Raw genomic sequence first — 13,926 nt, 5'->3', positions numbered from 1 at the left:
ACAGTGAAAATTTTTTGACTGCCAGCATTTGAACAGCTTACCCTTGAGTTGAGCGCCACTGCACAAGCGTACATTAATGACCTCGCCCATGGAGGTGGGTCTGCAGTACCTTGAACATGATATGTAACACCGGAGTGTGTTTGGAGGAGCAGTAGGTATGCCACCAGTTGCACAAGACATGTCAGCGAAATCTAATGTCAGGGGGAGTGACATATCGGAAGGAAAAATGGTGGATATTACCTATCTGCAATGCATACCCGAGGTGGCAGACAAAGTTAGCCCTGTATAGTGCTAACATGGCATAAAAATCATTTACATACTGACCAAGAAGGTCAAAGAGGTCTCAGATTAGCAAGGAAGAAAATGGATCCCCTCAGAATGTTAGGAACATACCAAATGGGAATGACAGTACAATCCATCAATACCAGGGTCTACATCTACATGGATACTCTTCAAATCACATTTAAGTGCCTAGCAGAGGGTTCATCAAACCACCTTCACAATTCTCTATTATTCCAATCTCGTATAGCGCGGAAAGAATGAACACCTATATCTTTCCGTACAAGCTCTGATTTCCCTTATTTTATCATGGTGATCATTCCTCCCAATGTATGTCAGTGTCAACAAAATATTTTTGCATTTGGAGGGGAAAGTTGGTTATTGGAATTTCGTGAGAAGATTCCGTCACAACGAAAAACGCCTTTCTTTTAATGATGTCCAGCCCATATCCTGTATCATTTCTGTGACACTCTCTCCCATATTTCGTGGTAATACAAAACATGCTGACCTCCTTTGAACTTTATTGATATACTCCGTCAGTCCTATCTGGTAAGGATCCCACACCGTGCAGGAGTATTCTAAAAGAGGTCAGACAAGCGTAGTGTAAACAGTCTCCTTAGCAAATCTGATACATTTTTTAAGTGTCCTGCCAATAAAACGCAGTCTTTGGTTAGCCTTCCCCACAACATTTTCTTTGTGTTCCTTCCAATTTAAGTTGTTCGTGATTGTAATACCTAGGTATTTAGTTGACACTGATGTATCATGTAACCAAAGTTTAATGAGTTCCTTTTACCGCTCATGTGGATGACCTCACACTTTTCCTTATTTAGGGTCAAATGCCACTTTTCGCATCATTCAGATATCTTTTCTAAATCGTTTTGCAGTTTTTTCTATCTTCTGATAACTTTATTAGTCAATAAACGACAGCATCATCTGCAAACAACCGACCGAACACAAACGATATTGCAGTTGAGACTGGTGGAGAAATGCTGTGTGAGACCGACCACAAATAAAATTTCCTAACAGGCATTGTCTCACTGGATTGGAGGTACCATACGAGTTCATTCAGGGAAGCCTTAGAAATTCACAAACATGACAATAATTTCGGCAAGAGAAAAACAGGCCTCAAGGTAAAAGGATCCTGTATCTCCATGCTGCAGTGAACGACTATTGCAGGTAACAAGGGCAGAAACACAGTGGTAACGATCAGGGAAAAGCTCTGCCATCGGGATGAAAGGCCACGGGCTCATCTCCAGTCTGCCATATGCAATGTATGGTGAACTTTTGGCAATGTCAACCATCCATGCTGGTGTAAAATGAGAAGAATCATTAAACTGACATTGGCCAAAGATCCTGAGACAGAAGTCCACAGGCAATATACCAACAAGTGGTCACAAAAACCTCAACAATTTTTTAATTCCATTAAAATTGTTTAAGTTGCTCTTGAACAGTACATATTGCAAGGCTGCAATTGGCTCTCATTCTCCACTAACTTTAAAAAGTGTCCGAAAAACTGTTATGTCCTCTTCACTCTAAAGTAAAGGGACTTTTTATAATTGGCCTATAAGCAATCAGTCTTCATCTGGCCAAAATTTTGCAAAGTTAGATCATACCTACTTTGAAATACATACTGTTATAAAGCCTGTCATTGAACGACTTTGCATTTTTTTGCTACCTATGTATTATTTTATAGACCTTTGTTTGACACTGTATACTGAAATCTTTCACTTTGTCAGCTGCCCTATCGGTTGTAAATAAAGTGTCCACTTAACCATGTAGCCGGTAACTTCTTAAGTGTGTACCCATTCGTATTTAAATATAATTCCTTGCAAACTCAAGACATTGTTCCACATTTACTTCACATTGTTGTTGGTTTGTGTGTGTGTGTGTGTGTGTGTGTGTGTGTGTGTGTGTGTATGTATGTATGTGAATGTGTATGTATATTTACAATCATAATTTTTATTTCTAGGTTTTTTGATGAAGCTCCTAAAATATTTGAAAATGCTTCAGCTGATCCTGCTTCAGATTTTGTTGTGCAGATGTAAGTAATTTGTAGATATGTTTAAGTTGTATTTTAGCTCATTTACACCATGAAATATCACATAGGCATTTGTTTAGAATACTGTGTACGTTTTATTGACTTAATCTGCTGTCATACAAGTACATTTATCACAATAGTTTACATTTAGTTGTGCATAGTCAATAAATAGTTTTTTAATGACATGTGATACTGAAGCATGTGAGATAGCACACATTTTTGTAATTTAGTATTGGCAGGAGCAGATTTGTTGTTACTGTTACATAATGATTCTTGAAACATACAGTCACCATAATCATGTTATTAACAAGACACTCCCTATTAAAGTGAAAATATTAAAAAAAAAGTCAGTTTTTGGTGTATCAGGAGTGCTTTTGTCTGAACACTTCATAAACGTTCAACTGCTGAGATCATTGAAATCATTTATTCACGTAATTTACTGGTTTCAACAATTCTCTATTGCCATCTTCAGATCTGTAAAAGATGGGACTGAAAATGCTAGACACAGCAACTAACATAACAGCACACACAATTACATTCCAGATTTACTATACATAGAATAACAACATATCTATGTTTACGTTATTACGCAATCTACTCATTCAGTACAGTAAGTTGTGCTGTGTAATGTGTGTCCATGTTAGTATCATGAGCTACACTAGAAGTCGGCATGAGAAATGTACATACATGTTATTGCTCCAATTACAAGTGCTCACATTCAGCACCACGTTTCAACTGACAGATCCCAGCAAACCCTTTACCAAATAGTCTGTGAAGGAAAATTTGATAGAAAGTTATAAAGAATTTTTATACAATGTTTTAAAAAAATTTCTAAAATGGTATAAAAATGTTTTTGTATAAGTTATGTTTTATGAAAGTTCATATGAGTTTAAAGCTGAAGAATACTGATGTGGCTTGTATCTTATGATGATAATTTAGGCATGCGTAATTACACTGAAGAGCCAAAGAAACTGGTACATCACCGAGCACACAGAAGTGCCGCAACACTACATACCAAGGACTCAACTAATGTCTGAAGTAGTGCTGGAGGGAATTGACACAGCGAATCCTCCAGGGTTGTCCATAAATCCGTAAGAGTACAGTGGGGTGGAGATCTCTTCTGAACAGCACATTGCAAGGCATCCCAGATATGATCAATAGTGTTTGTGTCTGGGGAGTTTGGTGGCCAGCGGAAGTGCTTAAATTCAGAAGAGTGTTCCTAGAGCCACTCTGTAGTATTTATGGACGTGTGGGGTGTCACATTGTCCTGCAGGAATTGTCCAAGTCCATTGGAATGCACAATGGACATGAATGGATGCAGATGATCAGACAGGATGTTTATGTACATGTCATCTGTCAAGAGTCATGTCTTGATGTATCAGGGGTCCCACATCACTACCAATTGCACACGCCCCACACCATTACAGAGCCTCCACCATCTTGAACAGTCCCGTGCTAACATGCAGGATCCATGGCTTGATGAGGTTGTCTCCATACCCGGACATGTCCATCCACTCAATACAATTTGAAACGAGACTCCTCTGATCAGGCATTGTGTTTCTAATCCTCAACAGACCAATGTCGGTGTTGCTGGGCCCACACGAGGTGTAAAGTTTTGTTTTGTGCAGCCATCAAGGGTACAAGAATGGGCTTCTGGCTTCAAAAGCCCATATCGATGATGTTTCATTGAACAGTTCATACGCTGACACTTGTTGATGGCCCAGAATTGAAATCTGCATCAATTTGTGGAAGGGTTGCACTTCTGTCACATTGCACAGTTCTCTTCAGTCGTCATTGGTCCCATTCTTGCAGGGGTTTTTTTCCGGCTGCAGCGATGTCAGAGATTTGATGTTTTACTGGATTCTTGATAATCATGGTACACTCGCAAAATAGTCAAACAGGAAAATTCCCACTTCATCGCTACCCGGAGATGATGTGTCCCATCACTCATGCGCCGACTATAACAGCAAGTTCAAACTCACTTAAATTATGATAGCCTGCCATTGTAGCAGCAGTAACTGATCTAACAATTGTGCCAGACACTTGCTGTCTTATATAGGCGTTTCCGACCACAGTGTCATATTCTACCTGTTTACACAACTCTGTATTTGAATACCCATGCCTATACCAGTTTCTTAGGTGCTCCAGCGTATGTGGAATAGTAGATCCATGCCTTAATCAAATGCGAGATTCATACTACCGCTATGCCACCTGATGTACTTATGTATCTCGAAGAATGTTTATGCTGGGATCTGTCATTTGTAAAGTCGTGACAAATGTGAGCCCTGACACATTAATGTGTGTGTACACAGCTGTTATTTTAAAATGGACATGCCGACTTCTAGTGTAGCTCACGGTACTAACATGTACGTACATTGTACAGCAGCACTTGTTGTATTGAAGGAGAAAATAGTGTGATGATGTTCCATGTATCTGTAATGATGTAAACATAGGCATGTTTTTATTCCATTTATTGCAAATCTTGGATATAATTATGTGAGCTGTTACGTTAGTTGCTGTGTTCTAACATTTTCGGGCACATCTTTCGCAGATCCGAAGTTCGTAACAGAGAAGTGCTGAAACAGGTAAGTTATATGAGTAAATGATTTTAGCGATCTTGGCAGATGAAAATTTGTTTAGTGTTCACAATACTACAGAGCACACCCACACTGACAGTCACAAGTGTATGTTCTATTGTCTAGCTTGGATTGGTAGGTAGCTGGAGGATATCACCATAAAGTAACAGTGATGTTCAAAACTCTATGCAAGAACCAATTACAGTGATGAACCTCAGACTGCCATACCTTCAAGTGAGGTAGCCTAAGCCTGTACAAAATATGTCAGTTCCCAGTGGCCTTTAAAATAATGTTTCTTATCCTAACTACTAAACTTTCTGGAGGAACGGTGATAAGCACCCTTAATATACATAAGTGCTGTTGGAGGTCTATTGATGTTGTTTTGTTTTGATGCTGAGACTGATGTCCTGTTTAGAACACATACAACAGTATTTCATAAATGTGACCCTTTAGGAGCTAAATAGGTTAAAGAGTGACTGTGCTGTCTAGTGTCATTGTTTTGTGGACATCAATGTGCCATTAATGAATGTAATGTACTCTCTCAAATTTTCAGGGCAAAACTTGGTGTTGGACTTCTCTCAGGAAAGTATTCACAACCCCCAAAAGACAGTGATGCAGGGGATGAATCTCAGCCAGGAATTTCTCCACACATGTTTAAGAACCTTATTAGTAAAGGGCATCCAGAATTCTCCACAAAACATCAACAAGATGCTCAAGAATTTTTTATGCACCTTGTGAATACTCTTGAGGTAATTAACATTTTAAAATTACCTTGATCAGAAGTTAAGCTCAGTCACACTCTCCCCCACTTGCTCTCTAGTTCTCTTAAAATGCGCTCTCTGGTTTTCTTTAAAATGGTGCTACTACTGAGATTTACTCTTTAGTTTGAAATTCTCCATTTCATTGTTCGTGGCCAGACTGAATCATAAGTCATGAGAATAGTAGTATACTGACAGTGGAGAGCGGAATGTATTATCTAGAACATAAATGTCAGTAACTTAAGTGAGCAGGAAGGGAGGGGGCGGGGGAGGGGTTCCACTGTTAGTGGTGTTGGGTGGGTATACATTAATAAAAAGAAAGTACATGTGCAGGGGAAGATGGAATGTGGAAACAGATGTCAGTAGAACAGAGAAATTTTCAACTCATAAGAAAACTAGGTACAATAAAACCTCTTTTTCCTTAAATGGATTTTTTTTCTTAAATAACGGGTTATCTCACTGTGTAGATCGCGTAAGCGATCATTTTTTGAAGTATTGTTTTATTCAACTAATGACACAGAATGAGTATCACAAGGGAACCTAAAAAAACTCCTTAAATATTGTAGAAAGTCTTGAAACGCCCCATGTACTTAAATATCTGTAATGGCTTTAAATTCTTTACAGAAATTGGCTTCAGCTGCTAATTATGCTGCACCAAAGCCAGAAGCTTCAAAACCATTCTGTGATTTATATTGAGCTATCATCTGTAAAATGCTCATCTTCATTACTTTCTTTCTTTTTGGTAATGAAATCCAGCTTTGTTGAAAACCACTTTAGTGTTTACCTTTCATAGAATGAATTTAGTCCATAGTTGTAGGTGACTCCTGTATTTAGCAGGAAAAGCACAGTGTTAACATTCCGCATAAATGAGGATGCTTTAGATGTGGAGATCATCTCTTGGTAATAAAAAAAAGTCCTTTTGCCTTTGCTCCAGTTGTGTTCTCTAAACTACTGAGTAAATCTCCAAAAAATTCTGCAGTCATCCAAACATTGCTGTTAAAGGTCAGTTTTACAGTAGCTTTTACATGTTCAAAAGATACCTTAGTTTACACTTTCCAGCTGTTAATGGTGGAAAGTTTTCATTTACAACAATATTATCACACTTCAGTGCCATCAGTTTTTCTTTGCTCATTTTATCTTTGTTACATATTTTGTCTTTCACAAAAAGATTTCTGAGGGAACTTGGCTCCACAGTCCTACTACCGTATTTACTCGAATCTAAACCGCACTTTTTTTCCAGTTTTTGTAATCCAAAAAACCGCCTGCGGCTTAGAATCGAGTGCAGAGTACGCGGAAGTTCTGCAAAATGTTGGTAGGTGCCGCCACAACTAACTTCTGCCGTCGAATATATAGCGCTACACAAGCATGCTTTGCAGGCACAAAGATAAATACTGGCACCAAAACCTCTGCATCAGTAAATAAATTAAAAAAAGGGGGGGGGGGGGGTGGAAGATGAGCTTTTTTCTGCGCCCCGAGTTTCGACCACTGCATTTCCTACATTATCCAACGAAGTAAATACAAATTCCGTATTGTAAATCTTCGAATGTAGCAGCATTTCAATGAACAACGAAAATCCTACTGACAAGACTGTTCGGGATGTTAGTCAATATGGCCAACTCTACGTTCGGAATTTTTTCCTACCTGTGAGAAGAGATGGTTGCTAGTAGGAACTTTTATGAATTGTGAATCACATGCAGTATTCTCTTCACCATAAGAATAATGCGAATATAAACATTTTGCCATGTATTCTTTCGTGTTTGCTGCTATCTCATTTAAATCCTGTCTCCCTAATAAACTACAAAACTAGAGTGAGACAACAGCAAACGCGGAAGGATATTTATATCCTTATTTCATGTTTATATTCGTATTATTCTTATGCCTAATAGTGATACAGTCAGAAATGAAGCACGACAATTGACTAGATTTTTAAATCTAAGATGACTCTAATTTCTGTGCAGAATGTAATGTACTAAAGAGGCGTCTGCAAAGATTTTCAAACGGAGAAAAATTTTCGCTATACTCTCGTTCAGAACATCTTTTATCATCTGCAGTCTATTATTTGGTTCTTGTTGATCATTATCAAAGAAAGCAGCAGTGTAAGTAACAACAAATAGCAGTCTCTTGCCATTGTTTCGCTAATGAGACGATTCCTCTCTCTCTCTCTCTCTCTCTCTCTCTCTCTCTCTCTCTCTCTCTCTCTCTCTCTCTCTCTCTCTTTTTTTAATAGTAAGCGGCGGTAGCGCGCACAAAAGCAAGCCATGCCGCGAGCGGCGACAGGCCGTAAACACCCATTATCAGAATGCGGAAACAATGCATGACGCAGTACAGTAATGCGTTTTCAGCTTAGAGTGATGTAAACACCTATAACAAAGAGAACGGCACTTATCAGATCAAAGAAAAATAAGTTATCAATTCAAACCAGACGAAGCACGTGGAAAAGGAAGGGTACCCGTATAAATACGGACGGAGCGCCTGACTTAGCAATGGCTACCTGGTAAAGCTTAACTGCTTGTTTCGATTTGGAGGTGCGGCCTAAAACTTTTCTCTCCCCTTGAGTTTCGAGTCTCAAATTTCAGGTGCGGCTTAGATTCGGAAATTTTTTTTTTCCTTGATTTCGAGTCTCATTTTTCAGGTGCGGCTTAGATTCAAGTGCGGCTTCGATTCGAGTAAATACGGTATCTAGTTAATCTTAGAGCCAATAAAACATTTGATATGATCGGTCTTCAATCCTATTCTACAGCATGATTTCTTGCACCTTTTCTCATGATACATTTCGGTGTGAAGGAATGTTTTCACTACTTATTTATAGACCTATTTTGAAGATGGGAACTTCTGAATGATAACCTAAGAATACTTTTTGTTTCTAATACAGCACCTCCTTTAGCTTCAGTATTTGGAACTGTGTTACGCTACACTGCAAGAGCAAGGTGTCACCAAACCGTATTTTTTGCAATGATAAGTTAAATATTAACTTTCCAGCTCTACAAATAATAAATTATTTTATTAAACAGCATCATTGGTTCTTTTACTGACACGCAGATAATAAAGGTGTACATTTCAATATTTTGATGAACATCATAATGTGATGTTAACTTCTTCTTCTTTTTTTTTTTTTTTTTTTTTTTTTTTTAAAAAAAAGGTAGATTGCTTTTGCAATTCATGAGTATTTCTTTAATTTATGTGAAACAAGTGCTTCAGAAATAATTCCGATTTTTTTTAAAAGTACTGAGCATATTATGGTGAGTTCATTAGCAATTTTAATTTGTGAGCTTTTGCAACATCTCAGTAACTGCAATTAATGTAAACATGTGTAAACTGATTGTAATGCTTCGTCCTACAGATACTGGAAAAATGTGAAAGAGATTTTACTATCAGTATGTGTAGCACAGAAGTGGCAATCAGTTTTCTAGTATTTACGTTTAAACTGAAGTTTCCAAAATGGTACAGCAACAAGTACATTTAACTTAAAATAATTGAATGAAAAATACTTGAGATTCTAATTGTGTCCAGGGACACATCACATGCAAAATATATTAAATGAAATCATAACTGGCATTAGCAAATATTTTACTATCAGAAGTTAAATCATTTTTCGTATCTGCAAATATAGACTACCATTTTATAATGGGAACAATAACGAGAATGTGTTGTCATCCCATGCTTAGATTTCAAGGCAACACCTGTGGCATCAGATGACATGATCTATTTCACACAGCACAGCCAGATTTGAACAGCAACTTCCATGTAAATTGTTGGATTCTGATAATTTAAAATATTATTATTGATCTCACTTGGATGTTTTTGTCACGTTGTATCTATGTTCTACAAATGTGTGCCTTTTATTTCCCAACTGAAGGGCAGGGATGTTCTAAAGTAAACAAAAATTACTAATGATTATCAACTTGTTTCATTTGGTCTGATGACTTAACCCGCCACAACAAAACAAATACCAAGCGAGCTTTAAGCAAAAGTCGGATTTGTGAAAACTAGTTTTGAAAACTTTACCAAGCCGGTTGGCGCAGTGGTTAGCACACTGAACTCGTATTTGGGAGGACGAGAGTTCAATCCTGCGTCCGGCCATCCTGATTTGGGTTTTCTGTGATTTCCCTAAGTCACTCCAGGCAAATACCGGGATGGTTCCCTCTAAAACTTTTTTATGGCAGTTGCACCTGGCAGTTAGAAAATTCATTAAATGCCTGAAGTTTTTAAATTGTGATATTATTAATATTGGATCTTACTGTAATATAAAGGAAAATATCACACCATTTTAAATTGTACTCACCAGTGAAAAAAATAATATATCAGGAAAGCAAATTTGAAACACAGCAAACAGATAAAGACAAGGTCCATAACTAGACCTTAATGCATTAGAAAATCTAGCTGTTAAACTACCAAATGGAAGTTAATCAAATTTCGGAACTCAACACTGAAAAATTAGTTTGAAACAAATCATCCAAACCTCTGTGAGCCATTATGCTATCCAGTTTCCAGAATTAATTTTTAACCACTTAAAGAAAATTTACACTAATCTTTTCTCTGCTCCATAGCCCATAAATATGTTAAACCCCAATTTAAAAAAAATTGATTAGAATAAAATTAGTTAGCCCTACTTCCAACTGTAATAAACCATTCACTCCTTATAAAACAGCAGTAAGCAAACTACTCCTATTAATAAGTTGGAATATTTATGTTTGTTCCACTTTCTATCTAATGATGTACTCCACAGTTTTTACTTAACCCAGTGCTCATTGTCTCAAAGAATTTCCACTTTGTGTTATTAGTCCTGAATTTGTCATTATCCAACTTCTCCTTATTATTTTGAATTACAGCAAACTATTGATGGTATAGGCAACCAATGGATAATGTTATACCTAACCAAAAGATTACAGGAAGTTGTACTTTACTAATTCCTGGGGACATAATTCTGATTAAAGAGAAATCACATATGTGGTTCCCCAAGGCTCAATCGTAGGTCCACTATTGTTTCTCATATATGTAAATGATCTTCCGTCTAATACACAACAAGCAAAATTAGTTCATTTTGCAGTTGACATTAATATTTTAATCAGTCCAAGCATACATACAGAAACAGAAGAAATGATAAAGTTCTTAAAACCATCACAGAATGGTTTTCTGCAGATAGTCTCTCCTTCAATTTTAGAAAGTCACAACATATTCAGTCTTGCACATCTAGAAGTACTAAATCAGTGAAGTGTAGCACAGGGTGAGGAAATAATAAGTAAGGTGGAAACTTCAAATTTCATAAATATCCACATTGATGAGAATTTAAATTGGAAAAAGCTTGTTTTGGAACTCCTAAAACAAATTATTTCAGCCGCAGTCTAATAAATACAGTCATAACACACTCCGGTGTGAAAGTTGTTACCTTTTCACAGCTGCAGTGACAGCACTCCAACTGGTGAGAAAGCAGGCAGTCACATGCAGCATAAGGATAATTTTCATTTTTTAATTATTTTCTACTTTATTAACAAAATAGTTGTTATAATTGCACATTCCATGCATTAGTAAATTACCAAGACACAGGAATTATTGTGAAATATATGCAAAACCAACCGAATCTCACTGATTCAATGATATAAGCTACAACTTATTCATGAAGAAATACTTTCAGATATGTGTGTATTTGCAGCTTACTCCACTGAAAGCAAGAGAATATAAACATGTATTTCATGCATGCGAAGCCTATGTTTCTGTTGTCTGTTGTTATCATCATAGGCACTTCTGTTGACTTGACATTTTTTATGGAGTTGAGTGATTCCCCCATTCTTAAATTTTACACAGCTTTCTAATACACAGATAATCTTGTAAATGTAAGTAATTTTGTTTCAAAAGTGAATGTGTCCAAGATTCTTGCCATAAGAGGCTCAAATTTAGCAACACTTGTGAAATTTTTTTTTTCCCCCTGTGTTGGGAAACAGTTTTATTGCTTTTGCCGATTTATCATCACATCTGTGTTGTTTTCTCTGAAGCTACAGCTGTGGTGGCTTATTTTGTACATTAATTAATGTATGTATTACATTCGATATAAGTTTCCTGTGTTCCAAATTCACTAATTTGGCTGAAAGTATAGCAGAAGGAATTCCACTTTGTTGGGTAAATATATAACTTCTTTCTGCAGAAAGTCAGGTTGTCTGATGTTTACTAGCAATTTTTTGTCATTAAAGGAAAATGACGTTATTCAGTAAATATCCGAACATTACAAGTGAATCATAAACAAACAGTCCTGTAATGTACCATTTTGTACCTTGTAGGGTCCTTAGGAAACTAAAGAATTACAAATGTAGTGTCATTTTGTAGTTCTTGTCAATCTTTATGGCACTGCATAGACTCCTTACTTTAAAAACTATGTTACAAGTCAGAATAAATTTTAGTATTCACTCTCATCTAATATCATATTCAGAAGTGGTATTTTGTCGATTTCCTTAAGAGTTTGAGCCTGATGTGCATCTGCACCGAAGAGATCATTGGCTGTCTTCATGTTAATTGTATAAATGTGGTGTCTGTTTGCCACACTGCAAGTAATGAGGATAATGGCCAAGGGCCCCTACATTCATAAGTGTGTGGGTAAGTTGAGAATTTGTGTGTGACAGGAGGCATGCTAGGGTAGTGCATGCAGTTGCAATGACCACTGTGTCCAGTTGGCTTAGTGGTGAGAGCAGTTGCCTATTAAGGAGGAGACCTGGGTTCAGATCCCAGTCCAGCACAAATTTCCATCTTTCCTCATTGGTTTACATCAGTGTGCACTTGCATACAATGTCTATAATTCATTTGTGTCTTCACTGAAGTTTTGTGTACCTCATGGGACTAGCAGTCCTGGAAAAAAGTGTGTAGCGAGTCATGCTTGAGTAACTCAGTTGGTAGGCTCCAAATTTTACATTGTTTCAATTAAATCTTTACTATCAGTCCCAGAGAAATGGGGAATGATTCACCCTCTGAGTATTTGTATACTGAAAAACATGTATGTCAATACTGCTCTTGTATTCATCAAGATAGTGAGGAATTCCGAATTAAAAAAAGTCAGGTAAAGAATTTCTGTACCCCCAAAGATAGTCTTCCAGCAAATTTCCATAGCCTCAAACTGGGAATGTGTGTTACAGAACATACTCAACCATCTTCATTTTGATGATGATATTATGCTACTTGCACATAGTGCAGGTAAACTTCCAGCACCGAATGGAAGAACATAATCTCTTTGATATTTTCACAAACATCATGTCACTGTTCCAATCTGTTACTTTATTCATCAACACCTGAGTGTGTTAAAATATAAACCGTCAATAGCCATATCTGAAAATGTGCAAAATTAACAGTTTTTAGAGACCATATGGCAGAAAAGTACAGTTGTTTCACACTGAAAAATGTGATAATTCGTTGTGTATTTCACAATTAATTTGTTGTGTATTTCACAATTATATATGTTCAGTGACTTGCACTGTAGGAGAAGTGAATTAAAATCAAACTCATTTAGCATGTAAGACCATGTGCCTATTCGCTTACATAAGAACGAACTGAAGTTTTGACTTTTGGCAGAGAAGAAATGGTCCGTTAATGCAGAAACCATTCAGACAATGATCATTTTGTTCTGGATTTGCTGACTTTATCCTCCGTAATGTTTTGTAAGTGTCATGTATCTTCTCACCAAAAGTGAGGCACCTTCATCAATAGTGTTACATGTTTATTTTAAAATGAGTTTTTCTATTATGAGTGATTTAGGGGAGTAAAGAAAATGACTCACCAAATAGTGAAATCATTGAGTCATTGACAGCCTGGGTATGCAAAATAAATGCAGGAGGGATAGACTGATGCATAGGATAGGGATGCAACACATGAACACCAGAATTGGTGCATTTATGCAGTGCACGAGGACAAAGGTGTGGAAGAATGGATTGAGAGGTGGTGACAGAACAAAGGAAGGGAAGACTTTTGGGAAGAGGGTATGGGTGGGGTGCAGGAGGTTAGTGGAGATTGGGGCCAGGAGAAATGTAGGAACGAAGATACATTGCAAGGATAACCCACATGTACCAGTTCAGAAAAGCTGGTGCTGGGTACAATTCTGATGGAGGGGGTTGTGAAACAGCAATTGAAATTGAGCATTTTACACTCAGCAGTGTATTCTACTGCTGAGAGATCAACTCTGCTCTTGACCACAGATGGGTGGTGGCCATTCATTCTGATGGACAGTTGATTGGTGCTTACACCCACAAAATGATGTGCAGAAGTTACAGCGGAGCTAGTATATGATGTAGTTGCTTTC

General features: G+C 37.3%; 1 protein-coding gene across 1 annotated transcript in view; it reads left to right on the top strand.

Annotated features, from left to right (window-relative positions):
• Positions 1–13,926, top strand: part of LOC126473894 (ubiquitin carboxyl-terminal hydrolase 5) — a 165,520-nt gene that overhangs the window by 85,057 nt on the left and 66,537 nt on the right. The window contains exons 8-9 of the mRNA XM_050101234.1: positions 2,249–2,320; positions 5,447–5,642. Of these exons, the coding sequence (XP_049957191.1) occupies positions 2,249–2,320; positions 5,447–5,642 (268 nt within the window). The remainder of the gene's footprint in view (positions 1–2,248; positions 2,321–5,446; positions 5,643–13,926) is intronic.

Source organism: Schistocerca serialis, chromosome 4, assembly GCF_023864345.2.
Source record: "Schistocerca serialis cubense isolate TAMUIC-IGC-003099 chromosome 4, iqSchSeri2.2, whole genome shotgun sequence".
Lineage (NCBI taxonomy): Eukaryota > Metazoa > Arthropoda > Insecta > Orthoptera > Acrididae > Schistocerca > Schistocerca serialis.
Note: the sequence above shows the minus strand (reverse complement) of the source record. Positions and strands in the feature narration are given on the sequence as shown.